This window comes from Eptatretus burgeri, chromosome 10, assembly GCF_056783735.1.
Source record: "Eptatretus burgeri isolate ZD-2024b chromosome 10, Ebu_testis_v1, whole genome shotgun sequence".
NCBI classification, from domain to species: domain Eukaryota; kingdom Metazoa; phylum Chordata; class Myxini; order Myxiniformes; family Myxinidae; genus Eptatretus; species Eptatretus burgeri.
In genome coordinates this window covers 106,298,359-106,315,858 of record NC_140970.1, presented here as the reverse complement: position 1 = coordinate 106,315,858, position 17,500 = coordinate 106,298,359, and the positions used below count along the sequence as shown (strand labels likewise).

At 44.2% G+C, this 17,500-nt stretch overlaps 1 protein-coding gene across 10 annotated transcripts in view; it reads right to left on the bottom strand.

The window, feature by feature from the left end:
- LOC147019375 (progesterone receptor-like) overlaps positions 1-17,500 on the bottom strand; it is a 315,415-nt gene that overhangs the window by 96,142 nt on the left and 201,773 nt on the right. For all 10 annotated transcript variants that reach the window (XM_085899845.1, XM_085899842.1, XM_085899839.1 and 7 more), the window contains one exon: positions 13,437-13,561. In XM_085899845.1, the coding sequence (XP_085755971.1) occupies positions 13,437-13,561 (125 nt within the window). The remainder of the gene's footprint in view (positions 1-13,436; positions 13,562-17,500) is intronic.

Below are 17,500 nucleotides of genomic sequence, written 5' to 3'. Positions count from 1 at the left end.
ATCTGCTGCTAATGTTTTGGTGCCAGATACCACAGGACACCTTCAGGGGTCTTGTAGAGTCCATGCCTCAGCGGGTCAGCGCTGTTTTGGCAGCACACGGAGGACCTACAGCACATTAGGCAGGTGGTCGTAATGTTTTGGCTCATCAGTGTATACATATTGTTGGAGATTTCCGCCCGCCGGCGTGCGAACGACCGCGTCTAACCAATAGTGGTTGCTTCGCCCACCGAACGGACAATCCAGTCGCGGCTTTCTGGATCAATGCCGGAAACCAGCCACGGGTGTGTTTTTAACCACACCACAACCTTGTCCGCACTCTACCCACGCACCACAGGGTCCGATCGCCAAATCTTCGATTTACCTAATTACTCGCGCGGGTAGGTTACGGAGAGATTGTACCTCAACGGGACCGCTTGGAAACGAGCCGCTAAAGCAGCTCACTTCCTTTTGGGATAACCGAGCAGGGTATCATCGCGAAGTCCCGTTGGACCCGATCACTTTACCGGCTATTTAAAAACCAACTATTTATTCCGATCTCGAAATGGCAGTTCAATGAGGGAATGGACGCACCGCACAGGTTTACATTCACACAAGGACATTTATTATATTAAAGCAGGTATGCAATTAAACAAGGCAAAACACGTATGGAATTATACAAGCAACAAAAGCACGACAAAAGAACTACGATCGTCTTTTCCGTATGACTGCGCACAAAGCACTTAACAATTCCCTACTTATTAGACGGGCCCACGGACACACGTACGCACACACACACACCCAAGAAATGGTGGCAGAGGCCTTTAATTATGGGCTCCAGCTCGGAGGACAGGTGAGCTGAAACCCAGAACCTATCTCGAACTTCTCCACCTCGTGTGGTCTTCAAGTTGTTCAGACCCGGGCTCCAGTGAGAGCGAGCTGGATCTAATCGCCGTGAGCCGCGATCCTTTCCGAGCTCCCGCGAATCCTCCCGCGCTTCTCAACACGTGCTGGTGAGAAGAGGCGCCGATCCTTCCGGTCGATGTGTCGCTTCCCCGAGGAACCACCTCCAAGAAGAGGTCGATGAGTCGCACCAAGCCGGGAACCAAAATGGAGAACAAAGAGCTCCACGAACCAAGAAGAAGAAGAAGCCACCACTCCCAGCTCGAGCCGAGCGACCGGCTTAACTTTCTTTCAAACAAGGCAGCTTGAAGCAAAAAGCTCTCCCGAGCCAAACAGAAGTCGAAGGCCCACTGAACCACCAAAGCAAAAAGCCTCCTCCCGAGCCAGGCCGCAGCCGAAGCTCACTGAGCCAGCCGAAGCAAAAAGCTTCAGAAGGCCTCAACCCCAACCCAAGCCAAGCAGGACCCGAAGGTCTGCTGAGCGACTACTCTCTGCCGAAGCAAAAAGCTTACTACTCAACTGCAAAGAAAGGATCTCGTCCTTATCCTTCTCCTCCCCCCTCCCCCACGCCCGGCGTGACTCATGCCCTCGTGATCCATCCCTCCGCTCAACCACGGGTGGGAGGGAGTTGTTGACACCATGAGTCACGGGACGGCAGGGTTCTTCTTCCTCTTCGCAGAAGAGGGGGGAGGGACGTCTCCATTGTTTCGTTCCTTAACTATTAAATCGATCGGAAGCGCATCTAATCGATTTCTGAACATTTAAACAATGGAAGATGAGCGATCTAGGGAACAAGCACTTATCGACATAGCTGACTAAAGGAACCTGTATGTTGTGTGCAATCGAATTCCAAATTCGTAACACTCCCCCCTCCCCTTTTTACAGACTTGTCCCGAGTCGTCAAATTTTCGTGTGACCAGCATGTGTAAGTTTTCCCCGAGTACGTTCTACCTTCGGATCCCTGAGTGCGACATTTCTTTATACGTGTCCCAAAAATAAATTACCTAATGCGCTGCGGAACTAACTAAACAAACTCTCAGACTCATTCGGACAACTTAACTAAAATTGCCGGCACTAAACAAACATGCAGGTGAGGTTCCAAGTATTTACAATTTTCATTTGACTTATCCATTACTTAACCATGGCCCAGGACTTGTGATCTGTGAAAGGGGAAAGGCAAAAGTCATTTCAAAGTTCATTGATGCAGGGGAATGGATGGAGATGGTCACAAAACACAAAATGAACATGATGGATGCCTGCAGGGCAGTCCTTGCAAAACTGGATGGTCCTGGAGCACATGGTGAAGGATGGACACAGGGGCAAACGCAAACAAGGGCTTGCAGGCATGGGGTCATGGCAGAGGCAGGCAAACGAGACATGGCAAGGCAAGTCCATGCAGAACAGGCAGCTGCAGCACAACAGGCCGGCATGTGAAGCTGGCCGGCCTCTGGTGTGGTTCCATCAGGTCTAGAGGGAGTGCAGTGGTGTCGGCCGCTCTGAAGGCGGGCTCGGACCTAGGCTACTGTCTCCCCCCACTCTATCGCCTTTGCCTGTCGCTCTTCATACCCTCTCCCTTAATTTGCCACACAACACAACAAAATTTAGCCCCTCTTTATTTTTATTATTTTTTATTTCCCTTTTATAATCGTCTCCCTAACCCCCTTTATCGTCATTGCCCGGCTTGTCTATCAAGTCCACCTCGCCTACTCCCAACCCCTACGTTCCCTCTCTGGAGGGGAATAGGGAGAGACTAGCGTCCTGTCTCGAGGCCCAATGAAGCCTCAGAATAGCCTCCTCAGAGTTCAGCGATCTACCAAGGTGAGTCCAGCGGCCTACAATGAGCGAAAGGATGGATGGTGTGAAGGGGTACATCTCCTATCTACCCTAACATTTATTACACCTCAAACTACCCCGGGGCTTCCAAAAACGCCTCACGCTTTTAAACTATCGGTTCTAAAATCCATGATTCCCGTCGCCTGTGTTGGTGTCCATGAAAAATTTGGGCCTTGCCCTCAAATTTTCATTCGTGCCCTCGCGCAATTTCCTGGCTGGGCAGCGCGGCTCAACTGGCAGGAACTCCCCCACTGCCGAACTCTAACCATGGCACCCCCAGGTCCGCAGGCTGCCTCCGAGCCTCGCTGCTCCCTCCAACATGGGGGTTTGCCCTCTCTGACATTGCACCCTCCGATGCCCACGTGGCGTGTTGATGCCCCGGGTGCCTTTCCGAGGGTCGCCCGTGCCCACTGCACTGCCCCCGTGGCATTCTGGCGCTATGGGTCCCGTTTCCGACGGGTCGCCCGTGCCCACTACAATATCCCGGACCCTCTTGGGCCCTTGGCCTACTCTGGCCGACTAGTCCGGTGCCTGGGGTGCCCACTAAACAAAACTCACCTTTCCACAGCCACGCTCCCAGCCGTTCCATGAACTCTTGCACCCCTCCAAACGGGTTTCGTGCCTTCTCTCGACACCAACAAAATGACCTCCTATTTGAAAATTTAACTTCCCACGAACTAAACATTAAACTGACCCCGGGGTCTCTTGGGTGGGAATCACTCCTCCCCCCCAATCAGTCATCGCACCATGCATACCACATTTGCTCCACTCACACACTTGGGCCCGCTGTCCAACACTCATTCCTCACACACTTTCGATTTCACAACTCAGACCAACACTCTATACTGCCATCCTTCTCACTAAATCCCCTGACTAACTTGTGCTCCCTCATCATTCCTTACATCAATGCACATTCCTTTTACTCTACCTAGCTAAGCTACGTCTCCACTACACATTTCCAGTCTGTCCATGTCTCCTAAAATCCAAAAATTCCCATTTCCTAAATCTAAACTGAAATCCCTCAAACTAATCCATTCCACGGGCTCCATGAGGAACAACCCATGTCCCCATGAAGCCGGTCTAACTCTCGCTAACCCATCCCTCAAACTAGTACTTCCTGTGGCCCCGAAGCAAGGGCGTCACCCACCCCCTGCCTGGGGCTTGTGTCCACTTGAAGTGGCGAGGCTTGCTTTTCTCTTTTTTTTTTTTCTATGCGCCTACCAGCGCGGCAACTCCCAACCTGCACTCTTTTCCGTGACGTCATGGCAGCTGCTCACGCTTCGCGCACCTCGTCCCTTCTTGGACGGTAACATCCGGCAGGGATTCTCTTCTGCCGGATTTCAACCATGGAGCCACGACGTCACTGCGCATCCCAAAGCAAGCCCCGCGTTCCGAGGGGTTCCCCACGCGAGCACATGTGTTCTGCTTGTCGGAGCTTCACACACGCTCGCGTGGAGAACCCGACCGGTCCAAATCCATATCCAGCCTACCTTCTGTCCGTCCGTGGGTCGGCTAATCCACCACGTGCGTTTCCGGACCGGGTTTCACTCGCGTAGCCGCGCACGTGACGGCCTCATGCAGAGCACAGCAAGGACCCCGCGCTCGCTGCTGTGCAAACCCGGAACGGTGCTCAAAACAGCTTCGGCCGCTACCCGGCCTTTGTCCTTCATCAGGCACAGTCTTTGTCGCCATTCAACGCGCACACTCCTGCGTGCCACGACGCTCACACACCTCATCATTACACGAGGACATGCGGTTGTGGTCTCCCGCATGCTAACCGCCATCTCCCTCTCATACCGCCACCTCACACATGCGGTCTCTCTCACACATCGCCTTTCACTCACACACACACACACACCATACTACTCACACACATGCAGTTTCTGTCATACGCGGAGTTTCATCCACACGCGGTGCTTCATCCACACGCGGTGCTTCATCCACACACGTGTTTCATCCACACACGTGTTTCATCCACACGCGGTGTTTCATCCACACGCGGTGCTTCATCCACACGCGGTGTTTCATCCAGACGCGGTGTTTCATCCACACACGGTGTTTTCATCCACACCCGGTTCCTCATCCATACCCGGTGATTCATCCACATGCGGTGTTTCATCCACACACAGTGCTTCATACACACACGGTGCTTCATCCACACCATGCGTGCTGAAATGCATGCATTTCGGCACACTCGCAAACACACATTTCGACACCACACACACCGGAACAACCACACTGGGAATTAGCACCACCACAAGGGGTCCCGGGGTTTCCATAACCCCCAAGCTCTGCGTGCACCCGTTCGCCTCACTCATTCGCTCCACCTCGCAAAGCTCGACCGGACCCACCTGGTCGTGATCTGCTTCAAGGGGGCACATTCCCTCCCCTCGTTCCTGAAGGAGGCTATCCAGCGGCTTGCACCAGGTTATGACACCTTCCCCGGTGTCATACACCGCAGCCCCCGCCGCTGTACCCATTGCGGACTCTGCATTTATTTGCGGGGAATAGTCAACCTGCATAATGGGAGTGTCCTGCATGCTCATTTCACCCTGAGCCATGATTTCTAACATTTCTAAATTCATTACCCCCTGCTCCCGTTCGCCTTTAACTGCCATCTTGCATATCGGAAATAATTTAAACTCTGAATTTATTGGAACCGGAGGGTCGCCTCGCACACCCTTGATCCGGTTCCGTTAATTTAGTGTGGAGGGGATGAATCTGTACCCCACGTCCTGACACCAGTGTTGTAGATTTCCGCCCACCGGCGTGTGAACGACCGCATCTAACCAATAGCGGTCGCTTCGCCCACCGAACGGCCAATCCAGTCGCGGCTTTCCGGATCAACGCCGGAAACCAGCCACGGGTGTGTTTTTAACCACACCACAACCTTGTCCGCACTCTACCCGCGCTTCAGAGTCCGATCGCCAAATCTTCGATTTACCTAATTATTCGCGCGGGTAGGTTACCGAGAGATTGTACCTCAACGGGACCGCTTGGAAACGAGCCGCTTAAGCAGCTCGCTTCCTTTTGGGATAACCGAGCGGGGTATTATCGCGCAGTCCCATTGGACCCGATCACTTTACCGGCTATTTAAAAACCAACTATTTATTCCGATCTCAATACGGCAGTTCAATGAGGGAATGGACGCAACGAACAGGTTTACATTCACACAAGGACATTTATTATAATAAAGCACGTATGCAATTAAACAAGGCAAAACACGTATGCAATTATACAAGCAACAAAAGCATGACAAAAGAACTACGACCGTCTGTACAAAATGCAATGCAAACATTTACAGCACACAAAGCACTTAACAATTTCCTACTTATTAGACGGGCCCATGGCCACACATACACACACACACACACACACACACACACACACACACACACACACACACACACACACACACACACACACACACACCCAAGAAATGGTGGCAGAGGCCTTTCATAACGGGCTCCAGCTCGGAGGACAGGTGAGCTGAAACCCAGAACCTATCTCGAACTTCTCCACCTCGAGTGGTCTTCAAGTTGTTCGGACCTGGGCTCCAGCGAGAGCGAGCTGGATGTAATCGCCGTGAGCTGCGATCCTTCCCGAGCTCCCGCGAATCCTCCCGCGCTTCTCAACACGTGCTGGTGAGACGAGGCGCCGATCCTTCCCGTCGATGCGTCGCTTCCCCGAGGAACCACCTCCAAGAAGAGGTCGATGAGTCGCACCATGCCGGGAACCGAAATGGAGAACAAAGAGCTCCACGAACCAAGAAGAAGAAGAAGCTACCACTCGCAGCTCGAGCCGAGCAACCGGCTTAACTTTCTTCCAAACAAGGCAGCTTGAAGCAAAAAGCTCTCCTGAGCCAAGCAGAAGCCGAAGGCCCACTGAACCATCAAAGCAAAAAGCCTCCTCCCGAGCCAGGCTGCAGCCGAAGCTCACTGAGCAGGCCGAAGCAAAAAGCTTCCGAAGGCCTCAACCCTAACTCAAGCCAAGCAGGACCCGAAGGTCTGCTGAGCGACTACTCTCTGCCGAAGCAAAAAGCTTACTAGTCAACTTCAAAGAAAGGATCTCGTCCTTATCCTTCTCTGCCCCCCCCCCTCGCCCACGCCCGGCGTGACTCATGCCCTCGTGATCCATCCCCCCGCTCAACTACGGGTGGGAGGGAGTTGTTGACATCATGAGTCTCGGGACGGCAGGGTTCTTCTTCCTCTTCGCAGAAGAGGGGAGAGGGACGTCTCCATTGTTTCGTTCCTTGACTATTAAATCGATCCACAGCGCATCTAATCGATTCCTTAACATTTAAACAATGGAAGATGAGCTATCTCGGGAACATGCACTTATCGACATAGTTGACTAAAGGAACCTGTATGTTGTGTGCAATCGAATTCCAAATTCGTAACAATATATATATATATATATATATATATATATATATATATATATATATATATATATATATATATATATATATATATATATATATATATATATATATATATATATATATATATATATATATATATATATATATATATATAAAAATATATAAAATATATAGAGTTGGACAGATTGGCCATAGACGAAGAAGAGGTTAGCTCAACTGGGATGGAGAACGAATAATTATTAATGCCCAAGACCAGGGAAACATCACGAATGGCTTCAAGAAAATGGTGGGACTGAGTCAATTGAACAAGTGTAGGTTCTGTAAGGTAGAAACAGAAAGCATGAGCAACCTCCTATCAGGATGTAAAAAACTCATGTCAGAACACCTGTACACACAGACGTACAACAACGTATGAACAGTAATCCACCGGCACATCTACAAACATTTCAATATCCCAATTCCACAAAACTCATGGAAACATGAAGCAAAAGCAATAATTGGGAACAAGGAAGTAACGCTCACAAACAACCTGATTATCCCGTTGAGTGTGGACGTAGAAAGCAAAGCACGACAACCTAATTTAGGACAGAGGTATAAAAAAGAAAAAAATGACATTACTTAATTGAGGTTTCAATACCCAGCAATTTTGGCTGAAACAACAAATAAATCAAGAAAATGACCAAATAACAAGATCTCAAAAATGAAAGTGGAAATATCCTGGAATCTGGAAAGCACCAAAATTGTACCAGTGATTATTTGAACAATTGGCATGATGAAGAAGAACCTCACAGAGATCTTAAAAACCATCCCTGGGAATATTACTACAAATGAACTGCAGTTGGAAGCTGTCCGGGGCTTAGTGATGATCCTCAAAAGAGTGCTTGGAACAAAACTTTGAGAACAAAAAAAATCTTCACAACTGGGTCCACAAGTCATGATGCCCACCCCTCCCCCCCCATCCCCCACCCTCCTTACTGAAATGGAGGTGAATACTTTGAGACCTTGGGGGATTCCATTCCACTTCTGAAACCCACATATGGAGATAACAACCAACCACACACACACACACACACACACACACACACACACACACACACACACACACACACACACACACACACACACACACACACACACACACACACACACACACACACACACACACACACACACGCCTCCATGCTGTCCATTCTGGGTTTGAATCTCGACCTAGATATAAACCGTCACCTTTGTGTCTTGCAGGCAGGGTGATCCATCAATGTGTGCCGTCCCTTCGATGAGCCTCAAACTGGGCATCCAGCTTGCCAGCATTAGTTCGTGGATGTTAAAGATCCCATGGTGTCCTTCATGCACAGTAGGTGAGTTATCGCCGGCACCGTGGCCAAGTTACTAATTCCTGCCCTGACTTGCTGTTTCTGAATGGTGACCCGTGCAGGATTGAAACCCTAACCGAGAAACCGTTTCAGCAGAACCGATACTCTGTACAGATCATGTTACATGATCATAGAAAATACAACCCTGTGACTTAATGCTGGAAGGCATAGACGTTAGTGAAAGAGTTGACCAGACTTTCATGATATGATGAAAAAGTTATGGAAGTCATTTAGATGTTATATATAATTAGCAATGAAGCTCATAAAGCCATGTGTTCCATGGAGTGACACAATATAGCAGCTGGTTACACATGGCTTTTGATCACCATCGCCAATATATGGCATTACATGGTGTCACACAACGCATGAGTATTCTAAGACCTTGAAATGTGGAATCAGGTTTTGTGGCGTGATGAGACCTGGTACACAATGTTGAATTCTGATGGCAGGGTCTGTAAGGTGTGTTGTGATGTGAACTAGATTCTAAAATAATGATTACAAAAACTGAAAGAACGAGAGGACACATTATGCAAGAAGAGAATCCCACCTACAACCCATCAGAACTGGTACCATATGTTAGAGTAAGGGTCTACGCTGTGATTAGAGCACCGATAGGCCCGATAACATTTTGCTTATTTATACCTGTTGTTGTGTTTGAGCCTTGGGGAGTAACTGCTGAAATTGATCTATCCAGGTTCTTCCCGACATCTTTGATCTTTGTTCCTTTCTCTTTCACATCTCTCTAGTGTTTCAAACTTCTTTCTACTTTTTCACATTTTGCTTTATTCATGCCAATTCTTGCTTTTTCTTTGTCTTTTGTTCATTTTCCTTCAACTGATCTCTCTTTTACTCTTAAGTTCTCTTATTTCCCCTCCATCTGTCTGTAGAGAAATTAATTCTTACCAAAATTTGGTCAAGCTTACTTGGCTGCACTTGGATGGGGTTGAGGGTAGAGCACAGAGAAGTAGCAGCTGAAACCCGAATCCTATCCAGGTTCCTCCTGATTCTACCTTTACTTTTTGCTTATTCAGGTTCTTTCTGGTGACTCCAATGTAGTAGTTGGTCTTTAATTTGTTTAAACAGCCACAAAATAATGTTTGGTGAAACAGATTGTCAATGAAATAATGATCCCTTGATTTTTGAAAGGACAGTGTGTATTTATTTTCCAAACTTTAAAATGAGCTCTGTTAAGTTACATGTACTAACAACATCCTTCTCACCATGTGATAAATCAGACATTCAAAGATTGTGTCAATGCTCACAGCTCCACTCACCTCCGAGCTGTGTAACATGGGTTTGAAGCTCTGCCTGACGATAAACTGCCATCCTAGCATTTCGCAGGAAGGGCAAGGCCTTAATGTGTGCATCTTCAAACTGATCGACATCAAACTGGATGTTCCGTCTGGCAGCATTCGTTGGCGGACATTAAAGCTACCATGGTGCCTTTTGTGAAGGGTATGAGAGCCATTACCGGCATCCTGCAAATTCCCATTCTAACCCACAGGAGGCACTGCATCAACGGCACAGCTGCACTCCCAGCAAATGATGCTTTCCACAGACATGTGCTGTATACGAAAGAAGAAGCAGCAAATCAAGATGCCAACAGCATTATGTCAAGGCAGAAAAAGTGATTATGGAAGCATGTACGTAGCTGTGTTTACATGTAATATGGATGGCAGGTGCAAATAGAGGTTAGAAGTGATCCACTTTGTTCCATTTTCAAAGCCAAAAACCAACAAGACAAAGTGCGTGAGATGGATAAAGGTGTGTGGTCGACAACATATCCACGAGCTCATTGTTGACTGTGTTGCAAGGCCCATATTGTATGTTCAAAGGGAAGCACTGCATTCAGTTTGTAAAATTATTGCCATTCCTCGTGTAGACGATTGTGGTTCATCACACCCATGGTGGATCATCTCAGCTCATCACCCCTCTTGTGGCTCATTCCAGCACATCACCACTGGCACAGGAGCAGGTCAACTGGGATCTGCTCATTTTGGCCTCTCCCAATATTTGTTTTGTAATTATCCAATAATTGCTTTATCCTTGGGAGACTGAATGCGAGTCTTGTTTCCTTTCTTTTTCTCCTTTCATCCATCTGCTTCCTTCTTTTTTCACCCTTATCCTTGTTTTCTTTTTTTCTTTTGGATTTAGTAGATGGGGCATGATTTATGTTTTTACCTTTTTGGCACCATTATGTACGTCGATAAAATTGTTGCTTTAGTCGTACAATATTTGTGACAAGGATGAATGGCTGAGCATCTGAAAGGTCATCACAGAGTCAGAGTCATTGACTCTTAACCTGGGGGGGGCATGAGTAATTTCTAGAGGGGGTGTGAGCCCAGAGAAAAAAAGTAGGAATTTCTGTAATTATTCTTGGAATCATCTTAACAAGTGTTTGCATAATATCGTGATGAACATAAAAAAAACACAAAAGTATCGCCTTTAATAATTTTCGTTTTCTATTCACAACAAGGTCTTCTATTTTCTGTATTAAAATTAATTTTAAAATCTAACATTTATTTAAATTTAATATTAAAATGTATATTTTATTTTAATTTTAATATTAAAAATTTTTTTCACAGATTTGCAGTACCCATTTCAAAATCATTTGCAATGAGTGCAAAAAAGCAGAAGCATCTTGACGAATATATTCGATTTGGATTTGTGTCCCTCCTAAAGGGTGACACAGAGGTACCCCAGTGTGTAATATGCTACAAGACTCTGAGCAATGATGGCATGCGGCCCACACGCTTGGAACGCCACTTGAAGACGATGCATCCTGCTCTAGCTGCCAAACCCAAGTCATTCGTTGAAACAAAAAGGCAGTCCTTGAAGCAAGCTAAGATGGACAGCAGTGGAGCATTTCGGCAACAGACTTCAAAGGTTGTTGAGGCTTCTGATGAGATCGCCATGTTGATTGCAAAGAGCAAAAAGAGCCGTAACATCGGAGAGACTCTCATAAAACCAAGTGTACTGCGTGCAGCAGAGCTCGTTCTGGGGAAGGATAGTGCAAACAAGCTTTCCCAAATCTCTCTATCAAATGATAGCGTCAAGGGAAGAATCGATGAAATGTCTCGAGACATCAAAGATCAAGTCCTCGACCAAGTAAGAGCTTCTCCTGCATTTGCCATCCAGTTGGACGAAACGACTGACATTGCTCAGTGTTCTCAGCTACTGATGTATGCTCATTTCGTGTCAGGCAATAGTGTAAAAGAGGAAATGCTCTTCTGCCATCCCATGGAAAGTTATACAACAGCAACAGATATTTTTCAAGTGGTATCAAACTTCTTCCAGGAAAATCAACTTTTGTGATACTCGCTGGTATGGGTGTGGACTGATGGAGCCATGCTTGGTTTGCCATGCTTGATGGAGCCATGCTGTTCATGGATGCCATGCTTGGTTTGCAATCTGGCTTCATAACAAGAGTGAAAGAAAAAAGTCCATCTGCTAGAGGTATGCATAGCATCCTTCATCGTGAAGCCTTAGCATCCAGAACTCTACCTGCTGAAATGAGGGATGTCATGAACCTGGCTGTCAAGGTAGTCAACTTCATCAAAGCTGGAGCCTTAAACAGTTGTCTCTTCAAACAGCTGTGTGTGGATATGGATTCTGAACATCAAGCCTTGCTTTTCCACACAAACGTACGATGGCTTTTGAAGGGAAACATGCTTGGATGGCTTTATGAACTACGACAAGAAGTGGCAACATTTCTAGATTCGCAGCAGAAAGCAGATCTCCATGACAAGTTCCAGTCTGAAGGATTTTTGCTATCTCCAGCTTACCTGGTGGACATCTTTGAAGCGCTGAATGCCATCAACCTCAAACTCCAAGGGGAAAACATCAACATAATCATGCACCATGACATCATTCGAGCCTTCATGGCCAACTCGACCTCTGGAAATGTCGAATTCAGGATGGAAATACAGCCAGTTTTGCTAACTTGGATTCTGCTCTCATTCACAGTTACCTTGATTCTGAGTTAAAGAAACAAATAATTACTCATCTGACTGAATTGAAAGCAGAATTCATCAGATACTTTTCGGATATAGATGAGAAGCGCGGAGCCTGGAAATTCATCAGGAACCCATTTCAATGTGTAGTACCATAGCTGATATTTCAGATGAAGTGCAAGAGGAGTTTCTTGAGTTAAAGTTCAACTCCTCGGCTGAAGAAGACTTCAAAAAAACTGGATGTAGAGACGTTCTGGGTCACGTACCTTCCTGTTTACCCTTTGATCTCACATCAATCTCTTTGGATTCTGACAATGTTTGGATCAATGTATATTTGTGAAGCTGCATTTTCCATGCTCGTTGCTGTGAAGACCAAGTCCAGAAACAAGCTGAACGTTGAAGGGGACTTGCGTTGTCCTCTCTCTGGCATTCGACCACGCATTCAACATCTGTATCTAAGAAGCAATGTTAAGTATCTCATTAAATATGCTGTGTATATGAGTGTTACTTATAGAGAATTCTCTGTTCGATAAAAAGACTAAAAACAAGCATTTTTCAGTTTTTCCTTTTAATTCAGGAGGGATTTTTAATCATTTGGTTGAAGATTTGAGAGGGGGGGGCATGGAGGCAAGGACCAACTACTGGAGGGGGCGTGCTGGTAAAAAGGTTAAGAACCACTGTCATAGACAGAGGAATACCTTTTTAGACGTGGTAGAGGGCAGAAGAACTGCAAGTATCTTGTCACTTGCAATATGTGTTGCCTGACGCACAGTGGGTGTGACTTGGGAATCCCACAACCCCTTAGTGATGCAGAATACAGATCAGTGTATATTAAAGTTATATCAAAATGAATTTTCCCTCATAGGCCCTAATGTAAATTAAATAAAATCCAACACCAAATTCCCACTCCAAGCATTTGAAGATGTGACAGGATGAGCAACATAACATGATAGTAGGTGAAAAAGGAATAGGGATTAAGATATGAAGGTCTGTTTGCCGTCTATGCATGCTTACCTTCAATTGCACGTTTGAAGAACACTTTGCAGCTGCCGCAAGTGAGTACACCATAATGACAACCTGATGCCTCATCGCTGCAGATGAGACAAGCTTTTTGTGGAGGTGCATTGCCTTGTGCAGGGCTGTGGAGGAAAAGGCGAGAATTTGAGGATTCAACTAAATAAAGGGGAAATGCATTTTCAGTAACAAAGGAGTTCAATTATAAGGAAGTTCAACACAGAAGGAAGCCAATGGGCCCATCACAACTCGTGCTCCGATTGAAAACCTATGGTTGTTTATCAATGCTCTATCCTATTTAAATGCTGAACAAGGAAGCAAGGAAGCGGCATGTACCATTTTAAAGTCTTTGGTATGACTTCGGCAGTGGTTTTAACTGACGACCTCCCAGAGGCAGAACGAATGCCAAACAGAAGCTTGAACCGTAATGCCTCTTTGTCTGGTTTAGACACAAATACTAAATAAATTTTATTGCACACCGTTCCAAACCAATTCCATATCCAGACGATGCATGATGCCATCATCGGGCACCGAAGTAAGGGAGCACTCAGTTTTTACTACGTTTGTTTGTTACTTGAAAATCAAAGATTTTTCAAGTACATTTGTTGGTTGCGTGGATCATTACTTGGCAATCTAAGATTTTTCAAGTATATTGGTTGGTTACGTGCATAATTACTTGCATAATTGAAGATTTTTCAAGTATATTTGTTGGTTGTGTGCATGATTACTTGCAAGTCGAAGATTTTTCAAGTATATTGGTCGATTGTGCACGTTTTGACTTGAAACTCGAAGATTTTTCAAGTATATTGGTTGGTTGTGCACATTAGTACTTGGCAATCAAAGATTTTTCAAGTACATTGGTTGGTTGTATGCATTATTACTTGCAAATCGCAAATCGAAGTGTGTGCATTTAATGGCTGTATCCAGGACAGAGCTGGACCCCAACAAAAAAGGACCCTCGGGCCACCCAGAAGCTCAATAACTTGCTGCCTGCACATCGTCACGTGACCACCCAGCTCGCCGTTGGATGAAATGTCCTAACAAAATCTTAAAACGTCCGTTTTTCACCAGAATTCTTTCAGATACTTGTAGAGCACATCCCCAAACCATCTAAAATATAAACATTAATCTCACAGGTGCTACGAATAAGCAGTCCCTCAGGAGGACAGGTTACTAGGTGAAGCAGTGAACAGAAGGCATGTGGTGTCCCTTCCAGAGTCTCACGGTTATTTGAATTGAATACATTTTCCACATGAAAAGTGTGTTTCTGAGCGGATTTGCTTGAAAATTATCTTAATTATACGTGTAGCTACACCTGAAGGTCCCAAAAGTGAAAATAGAAATTAACTAGCAGATAAGACAGCCTCGTTATATGGCATGGAAACGGATGGAAGCCCATGGAAGCTTCCCCTCGCTGCAATGCATTCCACACAGACCGAAGATATAAACATTCAATTTTCACATTCAAACATTCAACAGAATTTTCAGAACAGAATTTCAGAACAGACCAACAGATATTCAAACAGAATTTAAATTGAACTTAAAATAACCGCGCGAAGCCGTGTTGAAGTCAGCGGACCTCGAGTTGCCCAATAAACAGGGCCAGACGACAGAAGTAACGAGAAACTAGTTGGTACAATTAAATCTTCTTAATAATCCCGATGAAACCCATTATGCATTCTAGCCGTCCGATGCTTCCTTATAGGCCATTCGACCAATCGGTCATGTTGCACTTGATGACCCTGTAACCTTGACTCCGAGGTGAAAAAGGGCTCAGACGATCTATAGAGAGCAACGAGAATAATCATCGTGTCAAGTTAGAACTCAATCGGCCGAGACATCTCGGAGATAGAAAAATAAAAATTGTTGACGGATGGACGAACGGACGGACGGACGGATCTGAGGACATCGAACGGTTATATTAGGTCAGCGAGCTGACCTAATAAATCGATAATAATTAAGTAATTAATCAATTAATTGATTAATCAAAAAAGTAGAAAATACCATTTTTGCCAAAGTACATCTTCACTTTTGTCCCTAAATTTCAGCTTCCTAGCTCAAAGGATGGCTGAGATATCGCCAGGAAAAACAAGAAAACAAACAAACCCTCGGAGTAAAAACTGAGTCCTCCCGTTCTTCGGTACCTGGCGATGACGTCATGCATCGCCTGGATATGAAATTGGGAATGAGTGGCGTATAACAAGTAAAGGTACATTCAAAATACACCACTCCCATGCCAAATAAATAAATAACAAATCCTCTAGCGCACTACATTGCCGGAGGGCCTTCGGCGCTCAGCGATGCTGCCATGCAGCACATGGAAATGGAATTGGGAGGGAGCAGTATACAATAATTGATTGAATAATTGATTAATTGCATCATTAAAATGAATAATAATAGGAAAATAATTGATTTCTCAATCAATTGCCGAATCACACACCCAAACCACCACTGTTTCAACTGAATTTGTAACTTTTTGAAAATTGGCTCCTGAAAATTAAGTAATTAATCGAAAAATGAATAATTAATCGATGAATTGATTAATCAATAAATCAAAAATACCCTATTTTCCAAGTCACTTGTTCACTGTTGTGTCCAAATATCAGCTTCCCAGCTCAAAAGGTGCCTGAGATATTGGCTGGACAAACAACAAAGAAAAGAATGAATTGATTAATTGATTAATCAACAGATCTTAAATACCCATCAGAGCCCAATCTGTGCCAGGTTCTTCCAAGTACATTAAATTTAATACAGTACAGGTTCTGTATTAAATTAACCATGGAAATTCAACAATTCAACAAGCAACCATTCCAAGACGTGGAGGTTCAAACTCATGCCACCCCATCGCACATAAGTGCAGTGTTGCCCACACTCTGACTTCCTGAGCTTGGCAGGTTTCATCCTCAAAAAATGGTGCCATCAATGAAATTAGATGGGTAAGAGACATTCCAACACTAAATGGATATGACAAAGGAACACTATCCAGACTTGGTGAACCAATGAGGATGGAAAAACATACTGATCATAAATAACCTCAAAATAAACAACATACTGATCATAAATAACCTAAAAATAAACAACATACTGATCATGAATAACCTAAAAATAGACAACATACTGATCATAAATAACCGAAAAATAAACAACAAACTGATCATAAATAACCTAAAAATAGACAACATACTGATCATAAATAATCTTAAAATGAACAACATACTGATCATAAATAACCTAAAAGTAAACAACATACTGATCATAAATAACCTAAAAATAAACAACATATTGATCATAAATAACCTAAAAATAGACAACATACTGATCATAAATAACCTAAAAATAGACAACATACTGATCATAAATAACCGAAAAATAAACAACAAACTGATCATAAATAACCTAAAAATAGACAACATACTGATCATAAATAACCTTAAAATGAACAACATACTGATCATAAATAACCTAAAAATAAACAACATACTGATCATAAATAACCTAAAAATAAACAACATATTGATCATAAATAACCTAAAAATAAACAACATACTGATCATAAATAACCTAAAAATAAAGAAACATACTGATCATAAATAACCTAAAAATAAACAACAAACTGATCATAAGTAACCTAAAAATAAACAACACACTGATGATAAATAACCTTAAAATAAACAACATTCTGATCATAAATTACCTAAAAATAAACAACATACTGATCATAAATAACCTAAAAAAAACACACTGATCATAAATAACCTTAAAATAAACAACATACTGATCATAAATAACCTAAACACAAACAACATAGTGATCATAAATAACCTAAAATTAGACAACATACTGATCATAAAAAACCTAAAATTAGACAACATACTGATCATAAATAACCTAAAAATAGACAACATACTGATCATAAATAACCTCAAAAGAGCAACATACTGATCATAAATAACCTAAAAATAAACAACATAATGAACATAAATAACCTAAAAATAGACAACATACTAATCATAAATAACCTAAAAATAAACAACATACTGATCATAAATAAATGAAAAATAAAC